A 17,869-nucleotide genomic window follows, 5' to 3' on the forward strand; every position below is an offset into this window, starting at 1 on the left:
GAAAGCAGTTAACTTCTCAGAGCACACAATGTGACAAACAGGTCACTGTAAATAAACATTTTACAAGCATGAAACATACAGGAGTGTTTAGTTATTTATCTAGATGATGATTTAGATGATGTTTCTTAATGTGAAATGACATGTTTCTTAGCAGTCTGCACTCCATTTGTATTTTCTTTTCCAAAACAGTTGTTTGGCTGTTTCCTGGCATGGGAGACCAGGAATGTGAGCATCCCTGCTCTTAATGACAGCAAATACATCGGGATGAGTGTTTACAACGTGGGCATCATGTGCATCATCGGTGCTGCGGTGTCTTTTCTGACCAGGGACCAGCCCAATGTCCAGTTCTGCATTGTGGCACTGGTGATCATCTTTTGCAGCACCATCACGCTCTGTCTGGTCTTTGTTCCCAAGGTCAGTTTCTGTGTGAACGAGCACAAGTGGATTATTCTGCATTGCCAAAAACTCGAGTGCTTAATTATCACCACATTCGCACACCACACTTCACTAAGCCCTGGAAGCTAAAACTGCAGCATAAACAGTTGTGTGCAGCTTTTTCAGCCTGTGTAATTTTATCCTAGAGTGCAGCTGTGACTAATACCCATAACCCCTCTTCCAGTTTATTACCATGAGAACCAACCCAGACGCAGCCACCCAGAACCGGAGGTTAAAGTTCACCCAGAATCAGAAGAAGGAAGACTCCAAGACGTCCACCTCAGTCACCAGCGTCAACCAGGCTAACACTTCTCGACTGGATGGGCTTCAAACTGATAACCACCGTCTTCGCATGAGGATTACAGAGGTCTGCGCCAATGAATTCACATTCAGTACACATTTTGTACTACTTTTTTAAACCACTGATTAGTAATTTACAAGACATTAATTTTTAACAAAATGATAGTTCATATGATTCTAGTGCCATGCTGTACCTTCTGTCTGATTAATTTCTTAAAAATGTTCACTTTCACTGACATGGAGTGACATTTAAAAGTCTCATAGCAATCACCTTGGCATTAAATTAAATCTCTTAGAGATGAATTATTGCTGTTGTCCTTGCTTTTATTCATGATTGTGGCAAATGAGGAACTACTCAGACATCCCTGGAGGGCAAGTAAAAGTATTATGTCTTTGGCAGGCAGCAGTTTTTCTTACATTATATTCACTGTGTTTTGACATGTAAAGAAGGAGCTGCAGCTGTAGTTGAACTACGTTGTCTGTGTCCCACTTATTACCCACTTATTGAAAAGAGCAGAACAGTATGAACTAATCTTTTTTTTCTGCTTAGTTTTTTCATACAATTTAATTTATTTTTTTTCTGATTTTCTGTGTGAAAAGCTGGACAAGGAGCTGGAGGAAGTGACCATGCAGCTGCAGGACACCCCAGAGAAAACCCCCTACATCAAACAAAACCATTACCCGGACGCCAATAACATCCTCAGCATACGCAACTTCACAGACGGAAAAGGTGAGGCACTGGCTGTATGTTTCCATGTAACCCTTTGACCCATATATCACAGTCCTGTTGGTCTCATCAGTGACCCCACCCACTTGAGGCCACTCAATACTTACAGTTTGTCACTTGGAAAACTTTCCATCTCATAGAGAAATTGCCTGCTAACTGACTAAAAAGTACAACATTCTGCAAACATATTTTTAGTGCAAAGGGTGAAAAAATATGTCCAAAAACATAACATTTTGGTAATCTGACAACTGATAATATGCCAGCGATGGTTTCTTCTACTTGAAATTAAACCTCACTTACAATGAACTGTGAGGAGAAACAGCACTGCTGTTAGTTGTCCGTAAAGTGACAAACACATAACATAACTAATGAGGTGCTGGTGCTTTCCATTGCATCCAGTGACAGCCCATGCAAAACACAAGACCAGTGCATTATGTCTTATGTCTCACTGGCTGGAGTTGGGCTCAGTGCTGCTACTAATGGCTGAAAAGTAAATTGCAAAAGTATATAAAGACCAAGACTCAACCAAGAATGAGCAGTTCAGTATGATGTAATTCATTCCCGTCTCACTTCAGGTTGTGATTCTGTATAAGGAAATGTGACAGCTGTAATGAGGTTCACTTTTTGTGTATGACTTACTTTAGGCAGAATAATGCACATTAAAATCATTTATATCACAGTTCCATGGCCATAATTCAGAATTTGTTCTTTATCAAAAATTGAAAAACAATCCTCATATATTATTTAATAATAATTCCTTGGTCGTTACATATGTTCTGTGGCTTTAGTAAAGGATTTTATTGCAGCTTGGAGGAAAATCTTTACTTTTTTTATTGCTGAAGCTTCTGTCAGCTGCAGGTGAAGAAGGGATACAGGAGTGCTCTGTCTGACAGCTCAAGTCTGTGACGTCTGTGAGAATGAGTCATGAGATTAGCTCCAGTACCTGAATACTCCACGGCTGCTTAGAAAGTTTTACACATACTGTAGTCACAATTTTATCAGCTGTGGGCTTAGCAATAAAGGTGGGAAAGTGGGTCCACACTTGACTTTGCACATAATTATTTGCTGTTTGTTGAGAAAAAAGTAGACAGATGAGTAAATAAAAGGACGTGGGGAATCATTACTGAATAAGAACTGCCTATGGAAACACACGGAGTAAACTATCAGGTGCGAAAACATTGAAGACACGTCATGTTTGTCTTTTCCAGTAGAGAGATCCTGTATCACTTTATCCTGCCAACTTCTTCCCGATACAAGCTGTTTGAATTAATGCAGCTGTATCTTAGACATTATGAAGGCGGGCTGCTCAGACTGAATCAGCGAATCGTTACACCCCAGCAGCATCGCTTTGCATTAGGGTCCATATTAACAGACGCAGGGCGATGGTGATGTACAGCAGCCAGATTCAGCACGTCTGATGCACACGCCAGCACAAAGCCGCTCTCAGGGGTGTCTAATGGATCTGTCTGAGTTTGGGAAGGTAAAAGAGTAAAACAGCTGCGCTCGCTCTGCGGATTGGGAGCAGAGCGTTTTAGAATTGTTTGAGAAGTTCCTCATCTGTGAAAGTTAATAGTTATGCAAGGAGCCCATTGCTGTTATTGAGTACATTCACAAAGCAATGTGTCTAATGCTTCTTCTCTAGTTTATTCTCTGTTCCTCCTTCCCTGCCTCTCATCTTTTACATGCACACATACAAAAATGTGCAGCAAACAAACACACACACCTTTCTGTTTGAGCCCAAATATTGTCTGGCTTTGAAATGGTATGAGGTGGGAGGTTGATATTATGAGATGGTACCCTGATGAGAAAAGATTTAAAAGCAAGTCTGTGTTGTAGTTGCACAGTTGGTTGATAGATTTGGGTTACCTTTTTAAAGAACACAGTGAGCAAGGAGATGTAAATAACCACTAAATGAGCTAACATCTGTGAGATTTTTGACCTTCCAAAATTTATCTTTTAAAGACTTCCAACCAGACAACAGCATTAAATGTTGTTAGTCATGAGATCTGTTCAGTGATTTGAAGGATTTTACAAGAGATCTTAAGTAACAACTATGCATCAGGGTTCAGTTTGGCTTGTGAAAACTTTAAGATGGGAACTTTTACAGAGTGGGCAGAAATCTTAAAACAAAAATAAACAGACATTTTGGCATACTACCTAGAAATAATTAACTAGCAGAAATTTATTTAAACACTTTCTCACATTTTGCATTTGTTGAGAGTAGTTTCTCTAAAGTACTGGCAGCAGCCAATAACAGGCTCTTTTTGGTCAACTGAGATTCAGATTGTGTGGGCTCATAGAAATGCATCTATTTTCTATTCCAGGCTGAATCACTGTCTTGGTTACTGTAGTTTGTCAGAAGAAAACAGAGACAAATATAGCCTGAGACTTTTTTCGAAAAAGAAAGAATAATGTTTCCAACAGTCTTGTATCTATAAATTACTGCCATATCACTATACATCATATTTTCACCAACTTTTATTGTGTAAAGGAACAAGTACCTGCCTCTTTCCCTGACCACCAGTTCGATCATCACAACAAGGACAACAGTGCATGAAGAACCGGGAAGAGATTAGAGAAATACTGAACTTCACATTATTTCCCTCCACATCCTTTAAATTAGTGAATCTTGTTAAATAATCCCGTATACACGCAGGGCCCAGAGATCACATACAAGGGAGCAAGAAAAAGGATCTGATTTGGTCATATATTAGGCGTATTCCTGCTCCTGTCATCAAATATTGTTTTAAAATGACTGATGAAAGTAACAGCTCTCTCAAAACAAGAATCTGCCCCTCTGATGAGGAAGCAGGAAATGTGTGGCATTTTTGGATTCCCAAAATATTATACTTTGAAAACTGAATTTAAGTTCAGTGATGAATATTTTCCCATCAGAGAGTCTTAAAGTTCTCACTGAAACTGAATAAAGGCCGCTCACGTATTGTTCTTAAGTTTATATTTGGCTAGTCTCACCATTACTGTTTTAATTAAGTGAGAAATGTATTAGTCTCTGGGTTGTTGAAGTGTACATGATAATGATCATGTGAGGAGAGGAGCAGTTCTGAGAGAGTGAGCCCAGACAAAGAGAGACAGCACATTAGGTGCTGCTCACAGACGTCAATCCGACACACACTATTGAAATAATATCACAGGTCGTTGAGCCTCCTTTAGAGATCACCAGCATATAAACTTTTCCCAGCTTCAATCTGCTTATGCTTGACAGTCTTCATCCTCATCATCGACTCCTAACTGTAGTCATCAGTATTCATAAGAGAGCTGGTTTAAATGTATTGGGGGCCGTGAATGAGTGGCTGTTAGAAGAGTAGAACGCCGTGTCAACAGCGATTACACTCACTCACAAAGGGTGAGACTCAGCACTCCACCCCTTTCTCTCTCTCTTTCTCTCTTTCCCTCTCTCTCTCCCTCTCTCTCTCTCTCTCTCTCTCTGGCTGTCTTCATGAATATGTACCTGCACATGTCGTTGCTGGAGATCACCAGCGGATGACAGTCAAGGTGTGACTTTCTGACAGATTTGCTGCTGATACCAGATTTTAGGCTGAATCAGAATCAGAAATACAATTGATCTCTGGGGGCGGTCATGTGCTCCCATTCTAGGACAGGAATATAGCATAGAGAAATTAAAACAAGAAAAGAAAGAAGAAAAATAAGAAGTATGTGGAAATATGTGCATTATACTACCATAAATAACAACAGCAACAATTATAAGAATGCTGAGGAATCAGGCTTATATATGTGTTCAGATGCAAGAATAGTATAAATAAATAAGAAATATTCATTGAAATGTGCTGTATAAATGCAGTATTAATGCAAGCATGTACCAGATTATACACAGATGAATTATTGCACAAATTTACTGAATGTCAAGTTTGTACTGCACAATTGAAAAAATAAATTCTAAATAAATGATGGTGTTATAGATGCTGACAGAATCTGAGTTGAAACGTTTGATAGCCACAGACAAGAATGACTTCATGCGGTGCTCTATGGAATGAGAGCGTGAGTGCGAGTGGGAGACATTGTCACCACGACTTGAGAGTCAGGCTCTATCCCCACACTGTCACTGGCCTTGCGCCATCTTATACCATACAGCAATAATTCCTTTCCATTTTGGGCTGTTTGTGCAGATGCAGCATTGAAACCATTAACTGCAGATCAGACAGCCACAGGTGAATTAAACCAAGTGAACTGTGAGCCTTAACCTGCTTAGGGCGACATGTCGAGATTTACCAGGTTAATTTGCTTGATTGATTCATGGTTCACACATTTGCACTCTGGACATTTAATTTTAAAACTGTTAAAACTCCTAGTAAAATTTGTGGACTGGGCCTTGAGTCTAGTGATGTCTGAGGGAAAAAAAAAAAAAAAAGCAACCTCAGACTTTCTTTGTGAAATGAATACATATTCTGAATCCATAATGAGGTGTATAAATATCCAAGTCTGTGCTTTTAACACAGCTGTGAGAGCTACAAGGTTAGGCTTTTTTCAAAATGCAAAGAGAACTAGTCTGCTCCAAAATAGTTCAGTGAGCTCAGATGTCCAATCGGGGCATGAAGTGCTGTGATCAGTGAATCAGGTCAGCAAGTGCTGAGAAATCTGGGACATCTGGAGAGGAAACTTTGTGAGGGAGAAAAAGAATCGTTCCGTTACTCTCCAGGTACAATTTTGGGAAATTGATAAGATTGTTTACTACATTTCTTATTCTCTTATTGTGTTTCGACCTCATCATCTGCCTATTCCTGCAACATCCAGAGAATGAGGAAGTCATGTTAGGAAGCCTTTGTTTTTTGTCCCCTCCCACCTCCTCTTTGGATAAGGAGTTTCTTTTTATTTGTCTTTCTTACTTTCATGCTTTTATTCTCTTCACTTCTGTTTCCACACAGGTGTCAGTTTTATTTTTTTGCCTGTGCTTTAAATATCAGTCTGCATATGTGGTGTGATTAAATTATGCAAGCTGTCTCCTGTTTGGAAAAAGGAAACTGACTTGTTTACAGTCAGTTGACAGACACGGTTGACATATTGTCAGATCACTATTATGACTAAGCCTTGGACTCAAGAGTTATTTTTTTCATTTTGGGTGATTGACAGTTTTCTTTTGGTAGGGAATGGCCATTGTCCTCTTGGTATGGTCAGTAATCTCTGGCCCACCACTAACTGCTGGTGTGGGCATTCACTTCTAGCAAACATTGAAATAATTCCCCTGCAGCCAAACACCAAATGTAAAAGCCAACCTCCTTACTCCCTGGAAGTTGATTTACAGTACTCGTTCAATATCCAATATTAGCATAATCAGTCAACTAGTGTATGTATCAATATAAAACACATTGTTATTATTAAAGGAAACTTACTGTGGTGTAAATGTGCTGTATGCAGTGAAAATGCATCTGCATCAATGTAAACCATCTCAAAAAAGAATTGAACTGATTCTTTTTCAGTAGGTGCACACTTTTTATTTTTTTATAAAGATTGAGATAACAGTATATAAAAGACAAGAAACATCTTTGTTCAAAATTGCCTCTGCCAAATAGGTGGAAAAACAAAGGTGAATCAAGACTTAGGTGTCAGAACCAAAGACTGGTCTGAAAAGTCCCCTGGGGTCATGTCTCAGATGTCTGGCAACTTGGAAGTATGACAGTCCGCATGACACAGCCTATCATGTTTTCCATGATGCCTACATGTGTTTTTAATGCAGATGGAGAGAAGTCGATACTAAAGAACCACTTGGAGCAGAAGCCTCAGGCGCAGTGGGGCTCCATGGATCCTTCCAGAATAAACAGAGGTCCCCTGGAGGATATCAACTCACCCGAACAGTGAGATCTCCCATTTCTTTTGCACTTCTACTCCCGTGTCCCTCTCCCCTTCCTTCTGTCAGCTTTTTCATCAGACTACACGTCACATATATTGCAACCACCAGCAGCTCTCAGGCGGTTGCTCTGGCAACAGAGCCTTGCGAAAGCATGGACCGGTCCTGTACTTTTCCCTCCTACGCATATCAACATACATATTACCACATAGAATGTATCTGTGTCCTCCCACCATGCTGGACTTACTGCAGCACATATACTCACAGTCAAACACATGTGCAGATACAGTATGCACACGTAGACATGCAGCTGATTGATTTGTTGTCCCAACTTTGAAATAAGATGGACACTCAAAACAGTCATGCGACAAATGCACATCTACATTCATTTACTATTCATAAGGCAGCAAAGCTGAGGAATGTCGGCTTCATCAATGGGGGGGATACCTCATGCATCATTGAGAGCTCTCCCTCTCATGCTCATTTAACTAGAACCAGGAGAAGAATGTACGTTAAAGGGACAGATGGATGGGGAAGCTTGAGACAGCAGACAAGGGGGGTAGAATATTGAGGAGAGGGCAATTACAGAGAGAAGACTGATCAAGAGAAGATGTTTATATAGGAAACAGAGACATAGATAGGGAGGAGGAGAGAAAGAAAGAGGTAGAGACTCTCAGAGGCTTATGTAACCAGTGATTTACAGCTTGCATTGGAAGCAGCTCTGAAAATAGACAGGGAGGAGAACAGAAGTAAAGGAACACTCTGAGCTATTCCCATGCCGCATGAATGTTTGATCACATGGAGGGAGATGAAGATGCAGCGAGAGAGACAGAGGAGATAAAGAAGAGACAAATATAAAAAAAGTGAGAAAAAGAGGTAAAGGTAGAGGACGACTAGTAACACTTTGTGACATGTCGAGTGCTAAGTCACGCATCAGGCTCATGTAATTGTTAATACAATATAATAGGTCAAAATAACTGGCTAGGCCTGAGGATCATTAAATTTCAAAGTTCACCTAATTAAGACATTTTCCAGTTTGTCATTGAATGAGCCTGAATTTCAACCCACCCTCCTTATTTTTTTTACATAACTAGCATTTGGTTATGCAATTTTCTTGCAAACGGCTGGCAGTGGCGCTAGCACTGGCGAGGTAAGGTGCGAACTGTCGCAGCAGGCGGAAGCATGAAATGTTCTTTTTGTCAGATGATCCCAGAAGCTGGGAGGCATGGTGGATTAGGTGCTTATTAAGGAGAAATGAAGAAGTGAATGAGGGTAGTGAAGAATACAGGAAAAACAATTAGAAAAATTCCTGAAAACTTGTATGAAGTATACTGTTTCCAATTTTTTAACTGTAGCTAGTTGTGATTACATTAAATTTAAACAGCAACAAGAATTTTGAAAATCATAGTGGGTCATAGTAAAGTCCTTACATATATAGCGGAGGTTCACAGAGTTTGACAACTTTATATGCTGTTGGATATTTTGATCTTTTGTGATTTTATCTCATATAGTAAATGTAAAATCTAACCCTATATCCCAAGGAACTACATTCATATTGGACAATTTTGTAGTTCTTTTACATTAAACGTGTTCAGTGCTGATGCAGGAAGTTTTGTTTGCTTTATGTAGTTAGGCAGAAGTAAGCCTTTCCAACGTTTATGCCGGGAACTAGTTTTCTTCATGTCACAGTCCAACAATTAATGTTTTTTTTTTTTTTCCACATATACACAAACATTCTGTAACTTAACTATGAGAACAATTGGAAAAAAAGGTTAAATGCATGACAGACACCCTTCCTTTGAATATCTGATGCTTTGCTAAAATTATAGCAACTTATAAACTGAAAGGGCAGCCCTCCAAGAACACTAATCATCACAATCATGATCACTTTACCCTTTCATTTGTTATCACAACAAATAAAATGGTGAAATATTTTGTTTTATTAGTGTATATTTCATTAAATAAAAAAATGTTGCAACTGTGTATGTTCAAAAATATAATTGAACATTATTGCCAAATCCTCCAGTGTCAGTGGTCTCTCTGGCAATGGGTTGGTATTTGCCTCTTACACTGTAATTTTTCTTTTCTATCTGCAGCATACAGCGTCGACTGTCTTTGCAGCTGCCCATCCTGCACCATGCCTATTTACCATCCATAGGAGGGGTTGATGCCAGCTGCACCAGCCCCAATGGCAGCCCTGGTTCCAGCCCACGGCACAGACACATGCCCCCCTCCTACCGGGTAATGGTCTCTGGCCTGTGAGCTTCATTCACTCCCCCACCTGGCTCTTTGCAGAGGAGACATATATGGTTCTTTTTTTCTACAACAGATAGACTGATATCATCAGCGTATGTGCGTATTTTGTCTCAGAATAAGAAGGACGGGGGAGAAGAGAGGGAGGGGGGGGGGTCACGTTTCACTCTTGGTACCTCCTCACCCCAGCCTCTCTTGAGAACTGAAACCCTCAGTCAGGAAGGGGTGGGAGGAGACAGAGTGGGCACTAGATGACCTTACAAACTCCCATGATTTACAGCAACGTCCCCTTGTTCATCTGCTCCCCTTGCCTAGGCATATACTCATATGCACAGTCAAACAAACACAAACATACACAAGTACACACACAAGCACAAACACACTGACAACCAATGGCAGAACAGCGGTGGACCAGCCCTGACCTGATGTGTAGCCTTATCTGCTTCCGAGGGGGTTATCTGTTTCTGTTCCTTATCTGTTGTATGTATGTGCTTGCTGCTACATGTGAGCTTGTCATCTAACTTGAGTATTTCACTGCTTCAGTGACTGGACGTTGATGTGGAGATATGGAATTTACAATACCCAGCAAAGGAAATCATCCAATTTACTCCCCAGCCCCTTCCCATCTTTGTGGCGACATGTAAATATCATCTTTTCTGACTTTGATGTACTGTAAGCTTTGCATATGCTGTGAATGGACAATTAAGTGGGTTCTAAGAATGGTTCTTGCAACAGAGGCAGGTAAACATGAAAATTACAAATGGAAGCTTATAAAACATGGCACGCTATAAAGAATTAGATGTATGTTTGAAAGAATCTGAATTGGTTTGTGTAACTGTTCTTGAATTAGCTTATGGGCAGCAAAGTGAGATACATCAAAGCTTATGAGTCACAGAACACAAAATGGCACCAGGGGCTCATTCCTTTAACTTGGAGTAAGATGCACATGGCTCTTTTTTTTCACTTTGCTAAATTTGCACCACTGGTCTCATCAGAGATAACACATCAGACTTTGCATAGGCCTTTCATATTTTACAACTTGCTTACTATGTCCTCAGAAAGCATGTTATACAGATTATTGATGCTATGCCTTTTAACAGGTCTCCAAGGCTTCATATGTTACAAAACCAAGCTAAAAGGCACCACAAGAGTGTTCCACAGTTGTTATTTGTGTGTGTTATATGCCAAGAGATGCACACATTCAGATGTACACTTAAAACACGATAGAGCACCTTATGAATTCAGGTGCTTTTGAGATGACGCATTAGTGACGGGCTTGGTCATATTGATCCCCACAGAGTGGTCTGTATAGACTGTTAAGATGTCCATCTGATCTAGCCCTCACAGCTAACCAGCACAGGCAAGGGTGATGGGATTCATGTCAATGACAAAAGGAAACAAGACTCTGAAATAAAAAGACTTCTTAGGAAGAAATAAACTCAAGAAGTGTTGCTGGAAAGGATGTAGGTCTACCAGTTCCACAACTAGTTTGGATTAAAGGGTTGACCTGAATTTCCATGGGCAGTAGTAATGATGATGAACACATGGGTACCTTGTGTAATCCCCAAATGCCCCAACCGGCTGTAGCTTTCAGTGCCAAGGTGGTGACAACACCGCTGCTGGTCACAGTGATAGAGCATAAAGCACAGACACAGGGCTTTCTTTCGTATTGAGTATCATGAAAAATCACTTTACACTTAGCAACAGTGAACATACCTCAGTTGCTATGGAAATTCAGTGCCGTTGAACTCAGCCCAAGAAGGCTGCACTGAGCAAAACGGTCATCAAAGTTATCTTTTTTTTTTTCTTTTTCTTTTTTTCTTTTTGGAAAACTGTCCTCATGCAGGAGAAAGGCAAACAGGGACACTGGGCAAAAAGCGGACTTTTTATGGAGTGTGAGAATTGGAGTGTGAGGTTTTTTCTCAGCATATGTTTCACCATTGGTGTCTTGGTTTTTAGTTTTTAAGGCATTTGTTGAGCGCTGTGCCTGTTGTCTTATATTGTAGCCTGCAGGATCCACAGAACATACAGTAAATTGAGTGAAAATGGCGCTGACCCAGCAAAGTACAGCATTGGCCACCCATCTGTAAATTGTACAACATGTCATAGATTTATTTAAATTCAACGCCTCAATGCATGGGACAGTGTAGGAAAACTTGGTGAAACCGGTGATTTCCTCTGTGATCATAAATATTGTCAAACAGTCTTTAGTTGAAAGGAAAGTCAAGGATACAGAGTTGGAATGGGAGACAAGGCAGCAGAGATCGTTCTGCTATTGGACATATCAGGATGAATTCCTGTGGGAGCTCCTTCCCTTCCAGCCCCTGCAGAGCACAGGAGCAGGGAAACCCCGAGCACAGACTTCCAAGGAGTCATGGCTTCTCCCGCACCTTTGCCAACCAGAAAATCATGGTCACTTGACAAGTGAGTGAGAGACATTGTCAGAGGGTTGGTTCTTCCTTCAGGAGAAGAAAAACCAACTGCACATTTTATATATTACATTATATGTGATTGTGTACAATTTGCTGATACCCTGATGATGGTGTCCATGTATGGAATATTTGGTATTTGGCTTTCTCAAGACGGCATGAAATGAAATGTATAATTCACAGAGTTACCTCTGTTTTTGCAACTGTCGTGACAAATCCACTCTGTTGTTTCATCCTCTCACTTACAATTTGGTTTTATTTTGGCATTATACAAAACATGGATTTAAGTTCTTTTAACCCGTTGATCAGCTCACACATGTCAATGCCAAGATTCTCAGTGGACAAACTCAACATCATCACATCAACTATGCTACTGGTTTAGCAGTTATTCACTGAGGGCAATAAAATGAAAGTAGTAGCAAATGATCAGTCTGAATAACCCACTCCTGGCATTTACCAAATTACAAAATGACTTTTTTTTTGTTTCAGTCCATCTAAAATGCCAAATGCAGATCATCAGGTATGGTTCTGTTTGTATTTAAAATGTGCCCTGAGTTTTTCTTTTGTTATGATTAATTTCAACCTTTTTTCAACATGGGTGAAAAAATGTTCAAATGCAATTGTGGTAGGTCAAGGGCTCATAATTTCCTGTAAGAAATAATGTCATGCTGATGGTTTGTATTTGCCACAGGTCTTTTTACCTTTTAGTTTGAAGGTCAAAGTGACATATACGTATATAATTATATCTTTGTATGTGTCATCATCAGGGTTTCCGGAGAACACGAAACATACATGTCCAAAAATATAACAATATGACGTATATATTTAGTGAAAAAAAAACCACACAGGTCCATACTGTTATTGTTTTGTCAATTTGGTATGTGGTATCACATGGAGTTAAGTTCAATTAAGAGTTTAAAACGGTAAACAAAACCTATGTTAAATGCAACATGTTCAAGAGGGGCAATAACTTGTTTTCTTATTAAAGAAAGAATAGAGAATTATATATATGTATATGTAAAAGATCTTTACGTACATTCTCATTTTTACATAGGAAATTTCACAAATGCGCCACAAGGATACTTGGAAGTCATTTTTTTAATTTACAGTATCTGTAACTATGTTATGTACAGATGAGGTATAGATATTAAAAAGTTGTATAAAATAAGTATCACACTTGGAACACCTTAACATTTTTGGAGCCATTAGTTGTTACTGGGGGGGGATTTGAATAACATTCTTCTTTTATTGTCTGAATGTTATGGACAGCCTTTAATTTCCACATCATCGTTAAATAAAGTGAGACTGAAAATAATGTAATGTTTGTCTTATGTGCTCACAAATCTTTGGTGTAGTGGAAATATTTATGTAGCTCTAAAGTATGGTTGCATTTATGATGTTGAAGTAAAGGAAAAAGTTGCAAAAGATGCAGTCAACAAAACGTTGCTGTTGTTGTTTAGAACCATCTTGGGGCAGCCAAGATGTTGTTGACTTTTTTCACTCGATTTAATGCCTTTTTAGACTCTTAGCAATTTTATTTCTGAAAAGTGACTAGCAGTATATTTAGCAACTTATTTGAACCATTGGGGAAAAGATGAGAAATATATTAAGATACACTGTGTTTATTTCTGTGCATTCTGCCAACAGGTCCTGGGTGCTGGTTGATATTTGAAAAATGCCAGTAAAGTTAGCTAAGACACTGGCAAGTGGACACTTGCTGTGTTCTACAACAGCTTAGTCATGGCCGTTCAACCTGTTCAGTTCAAATCAACTCTGTATGAGAATTCATGTCTTTCAGTGTTCAAGACTCCCTAGAATTTTGTACTGATGTTCATTTCATACAAAAAACAAAACAAGTGCATTACATGTGGTGTGCCAGGGAGTTTTTAATTGATCCCGACAATTAAAATAATTACAAAATGAATTTTTAATAGTAAACATCAGCGTATGTGCATATTTTGTCTCAGAATAACCTGTTAACCCATGATAATGTGCAAGCAAGCCTGCACAATACCAGGACCCTGAAAGTGAAGCAGCTAAATGGAATTCAGCCATCATCAATTAGTCTATTGATTGCATTACTTGGTACACTGGCCAGTCAACATTTAGGCTCTTAATTGGCACACCAAAAGCAAACATATTGAGCAGGGTGTCTGCTGCTATCCGACAGAGAGGCACCGCAAAGGAAAAATAAATTTGTAATGAAAAGCCTTGTATGTTGAGGTTGATAAATAATTGAACTGTTAGCAGGAACTCAGTGGCAAGCAGGATGGAGGGGGTGAGTGTGTGCGCCTGAGTGTGTTCCTGACAGTGTCGCTGTGTGTTTCCTTCTGTGATTGTGTGTCATTTTTATGTGTGCATTGGTCTTGTTGTCACAGCTTTTTTTTTTTTTTTATTCCCATTTTGAAATATTTAAAGTGTGGATGCTAGACGTGGTGGAGAAGCAGCGGAACAGCTGGCTTTGAATGTGGCCGTCCAGACCCTCTAGTGTCATCTGGCTGTAAGTAACAGACACTGTTCATATCATGGAATTTACTTGACTCTTAAAATTTACTTGAAAGAGAGAGCATCCAACAGGAAGTGCCTCTTTATCAAGATTACTGCAGGCGACTGTCCTGCTGGAGGGTAAACACATGCAAGATTGCACCAAAAAACAAATGTGAATCAATATGAGTGAATCATAATTTTGTTCTGTAAAAAAAAGAAAAAGCAAATGTTAGCTAACAAGTTTTCTATATCAACTTATTGTGAAAGGAAGGAAATTACAGAGCGAACATCTGTTTCCCCATACAGTCTTCATGCTAAGCTAAACTGACCACCTGTAGCTCCAGCTTCAGCTACATCATGAGAATGTTACTGATATTCCCATTTAACTTTCAGTAAGAAAGGGAATACTGACAAGAGTATTTCCTAAGATGTTGATTCCTTTAACGTAGAGATATTCCATACAATTTTGCAGGACAATTGCTAACCTTGTGAGGGCTGTAATTGTTCAGTAGGGACTCAAGTGAGCTTTCAAATCTGCTGCTGCTTACTGATTCAAAGATACCATAGTCTGCAGGAAGAAATGCTCCAGTGTGTGTAAATGCTGCATGACCTTCTCTCTCGTCTCAGCGGGATCGTGCTGTGCAAATGGAAGGCGGGTTGATTAAGTTGACCCGAGTGTCAGTGGAAGGAAAGCGTCTATGTATCCTCCTTCACATGTGATGGTTCCATTGGAGACATGAAGGCTTGGTCTGAGACAAGAAAGAAAAGTACATGAGCCAGTGTTATATCTGATTCATCCAACTCATGCACAGATTAATCTGAGGGTTGACACACAGGAATTTCGTGGGAGGCTCTGACAGTTTTTATGCCACAGTAGCTTGATTTTATGATGGTGTATAACCACAACAACATGGTCACACTGTGTTTACTGCAGAGGCCCTGGCTGCAACCAAACCTTCACTCTTATATAGAGTCAGGTGATACGATCTTTTTAGCCATGCTAGCATCACCAGGTACCTCTTTGGTCCAGAAACATCACCATAATAATGGATTGGACTTGCCATGAAATTTAAACATTTTCTCATACCTAAATTACTGAAATCACCTTTCATTCTAGATTACCTGATTTAGATCACCTCATCTGCTCCCATCATAATTACCACAACCACTAGAGGTCACTGCCTAACAATGTACGTGTTTGTAATAAGCTGGTTGCACAGATGACCTACATGGTTGTTTTTCAGGTGAGAAGAATCTAATCCTAACCTGTGACCTTTCATCCCTTACTTCATTAAAAACCAAATTGACTGTATAAAGACTATAACTGCATGGGCTTGGGACTACTTTGATAAACCATTGTTAGTAAAGCAAGACTCAAAGCCGATGTGTTATCTGACCAGTCCATTTCAAATTGCTTTTTGGAATTCATGGACATTGTGTCCTCTGTCCAAAGAGGGAAAGAACCCTCCAGATTGTCACCAGTGCAAAGATTAGAAGCCAGCATCTGTGATGGTACGGGGGTGTGTTAGTGCATGTGGCATGGGTAACTTGCACATCTGTGAAGGCACCATAAATGCTAAGAGGTGTGTAGAGGTTTCGGAGCACATGCTGCCATCCAGACGGTGTTTTTATTTATTTATTTTTTCAGGGACGTCCCTGCATATTCCAGCAAGATAATACCAAGCAACATGCTGCACGTGTTACAACAGCGCAGCTTTGTAGTAAAAAAAAAAAAAAGTGCAGGTGTTAGACTGGCCTACCTTCAGTCCTGACCCAGCACAAATTTATTATTTTATTTTTATTTTACACAGCGTCATAACTTTCTTGGGCTCTGGGTTATTGAATTCAAAATAGGCTGGAATTCTCATCTCCATAAACCCGCTCCATGGTAGCGCCATGATAAGTTCCTTGGGATAAAAGAAGCGGCTCGTTGATTTCTATCTTTTGGACTAGTGTTAATGGGATTTTTCTGATTAATGATGTTTTGTTGAAAGTTGCCTGGAGTAAAAGACAATGTTTCTGAGATTATCTTTGATTTTGATTTGTGATCCAGACCTGTCTTTGCTGATTGTAAGTTTCTCAGCACAGACAGTCGTACAGCACTGCAGGATGCACTGAAGTAGTAAAAATATGGAAACCCTGACTCTGAATAACATACAGTACACGCATACTGATAGTACAGTGAAAAATGAACCCAGGAGAATCTTTCTCTTCAAAACATGTTTCTGACACTTAGGTCTTTGTCTAACAAATGCTTAAAAGTCATCATGTTTCCTGTAAAATCTGGCACTATTTGCCTGGGAAAACAGATGCTGACATAGTACATATTAATCTCCAGTGTTCCCTTGTTCAACGCTCTCTGGAGCAGCGTTTCTGAGGTCTCGGTAACCTTTGTAAGTAGTTTATTACCTGTGCCACCACTCACCATTTTCCCCATTAATCTGTAGCATTCAAGGATTTTCAGACGGGACTTCTAATCCCTCCTCAGTACCACATTATGGCAATCTAACCTCATCAAGATGAGCGGTCAAGGGCACACTGGTGAGGACATCTGAGACAGGAACATATGCCTTATGTATTAGTATGCTAGTCAGAGGAAGGAGTTAAGAGGGCTCCTCACACAGATGTGTTGATGAAAATCTTCAGCGAGATGATCATTCATGTTTAAATTGAAACATCACTGATAATGACTCAATAATTACATTATGTTATTTATGATGTGGAAAAACCCTTGATGTATGAATGTGTTGTCCCAAAACCTCATTTCACTATTTGAAAAACAGCCGTTTCCTGGAGGAGCGCGTGTGGCGTGGGTTGACAGATGCCCCCAATACATACCAGGATACGTGATTAGAGAGAGAGAGTTATGGCCAGCAGTTGCAGTCTGTTTCCGATAAATTTATGGCTGACATATAATGACGGTACACTCAGCTGAACCCATAGTAAATCTAGAACGTGTATTTTCCTCTGTCCTTGAGAATCCTGTTAAGGTCCCTGTTCACTCTCCAAAAGAAGATGCGCCTTAATCTAAAGCTGCAGAGTTCAGTAACGGTATTGCTGCTTCAACTGAACCTAATCTGTCATCATGCCTGCAATGCTACGTACCCATATTTTTACACATTTTATTATTAATGATTACAACTCAAGTATTCTTTTCTAATGCATGCTGCTCCTAAAATTACACTGTAAGACAACTCTGAGGAGAAACAGAAGATTACAGAATAAAGAGGCAGAAATTAGACATTTTTGTCACCAAAAACGTTCATTTTTTTACTTTGCCGCAATGTTTGTTTTGTTATTTTTTTCCCCCCATGCGAATCACTGGGTAGTTTTCCCTCTGCAGACTACTAAACATTTTTCAATTAACACTCTTTGGTTGATTTTTTTTTTTTTTTAATCTTATTTCCAGTTCCTATT

At 39.6% G+C, this 17,869-nt stretch overlaps 1 protein-coding gene across 4 annotated transcripts in view; it reads left to right on the top strand.

The window, feature by feature from the left end:
* The window catches only part of gabbr2 (gamma-aminobutyric acid (GABA) B receptor, 2), a 166,975-nt gene extending 156,005 nt beyond the window's left edge, over positions 1-10,970 (top strand). For 3 of the 4 annotated variants that reach the window (XM_046417964.1, XM_046417962.1, XM_046417965.1), the window contains 5 exons: positions 190-414; positions 620-802; positions 1,336-1,465; positions 7,173-7,290; positions 9,380-10,970. In XM_046417964.1, the coding sequence (XP_046273920.1) occupies positions 190-414; positions 620-802; positions 1,336-1,465; positions 7,173-7,290; positions 9,380-9,545 (822 nt within the window). In that variant the 3' untranslated portion in view covers positions 9,546-10,970. The remainder of the gene's footprint in view (positions 1-189; positions 415-619; positions 803-1,335; positions 1,466-7,172; positions 7,291-9,379) is intronic. The other variant, XM_046417963.1, reaches the window with a different exon arrangement.
* Positions 10,971-17,869: the final 6,899 nt, after the last annotated feature.

Source organism: Scatophagus argus, chromosome 17 (assembly GCF_020382885.2).
Source record: "Scatophagus argus isolate fScaArg1 chromosome 17, fScaArg1.pri, whole genome shotgun sequence".
NCBI classification, from domain to species: Eukaryota; Metazoa; Chordata; class Actinopteri; family Scatophagidae; genus Scatophagus; species Scatophagus argus.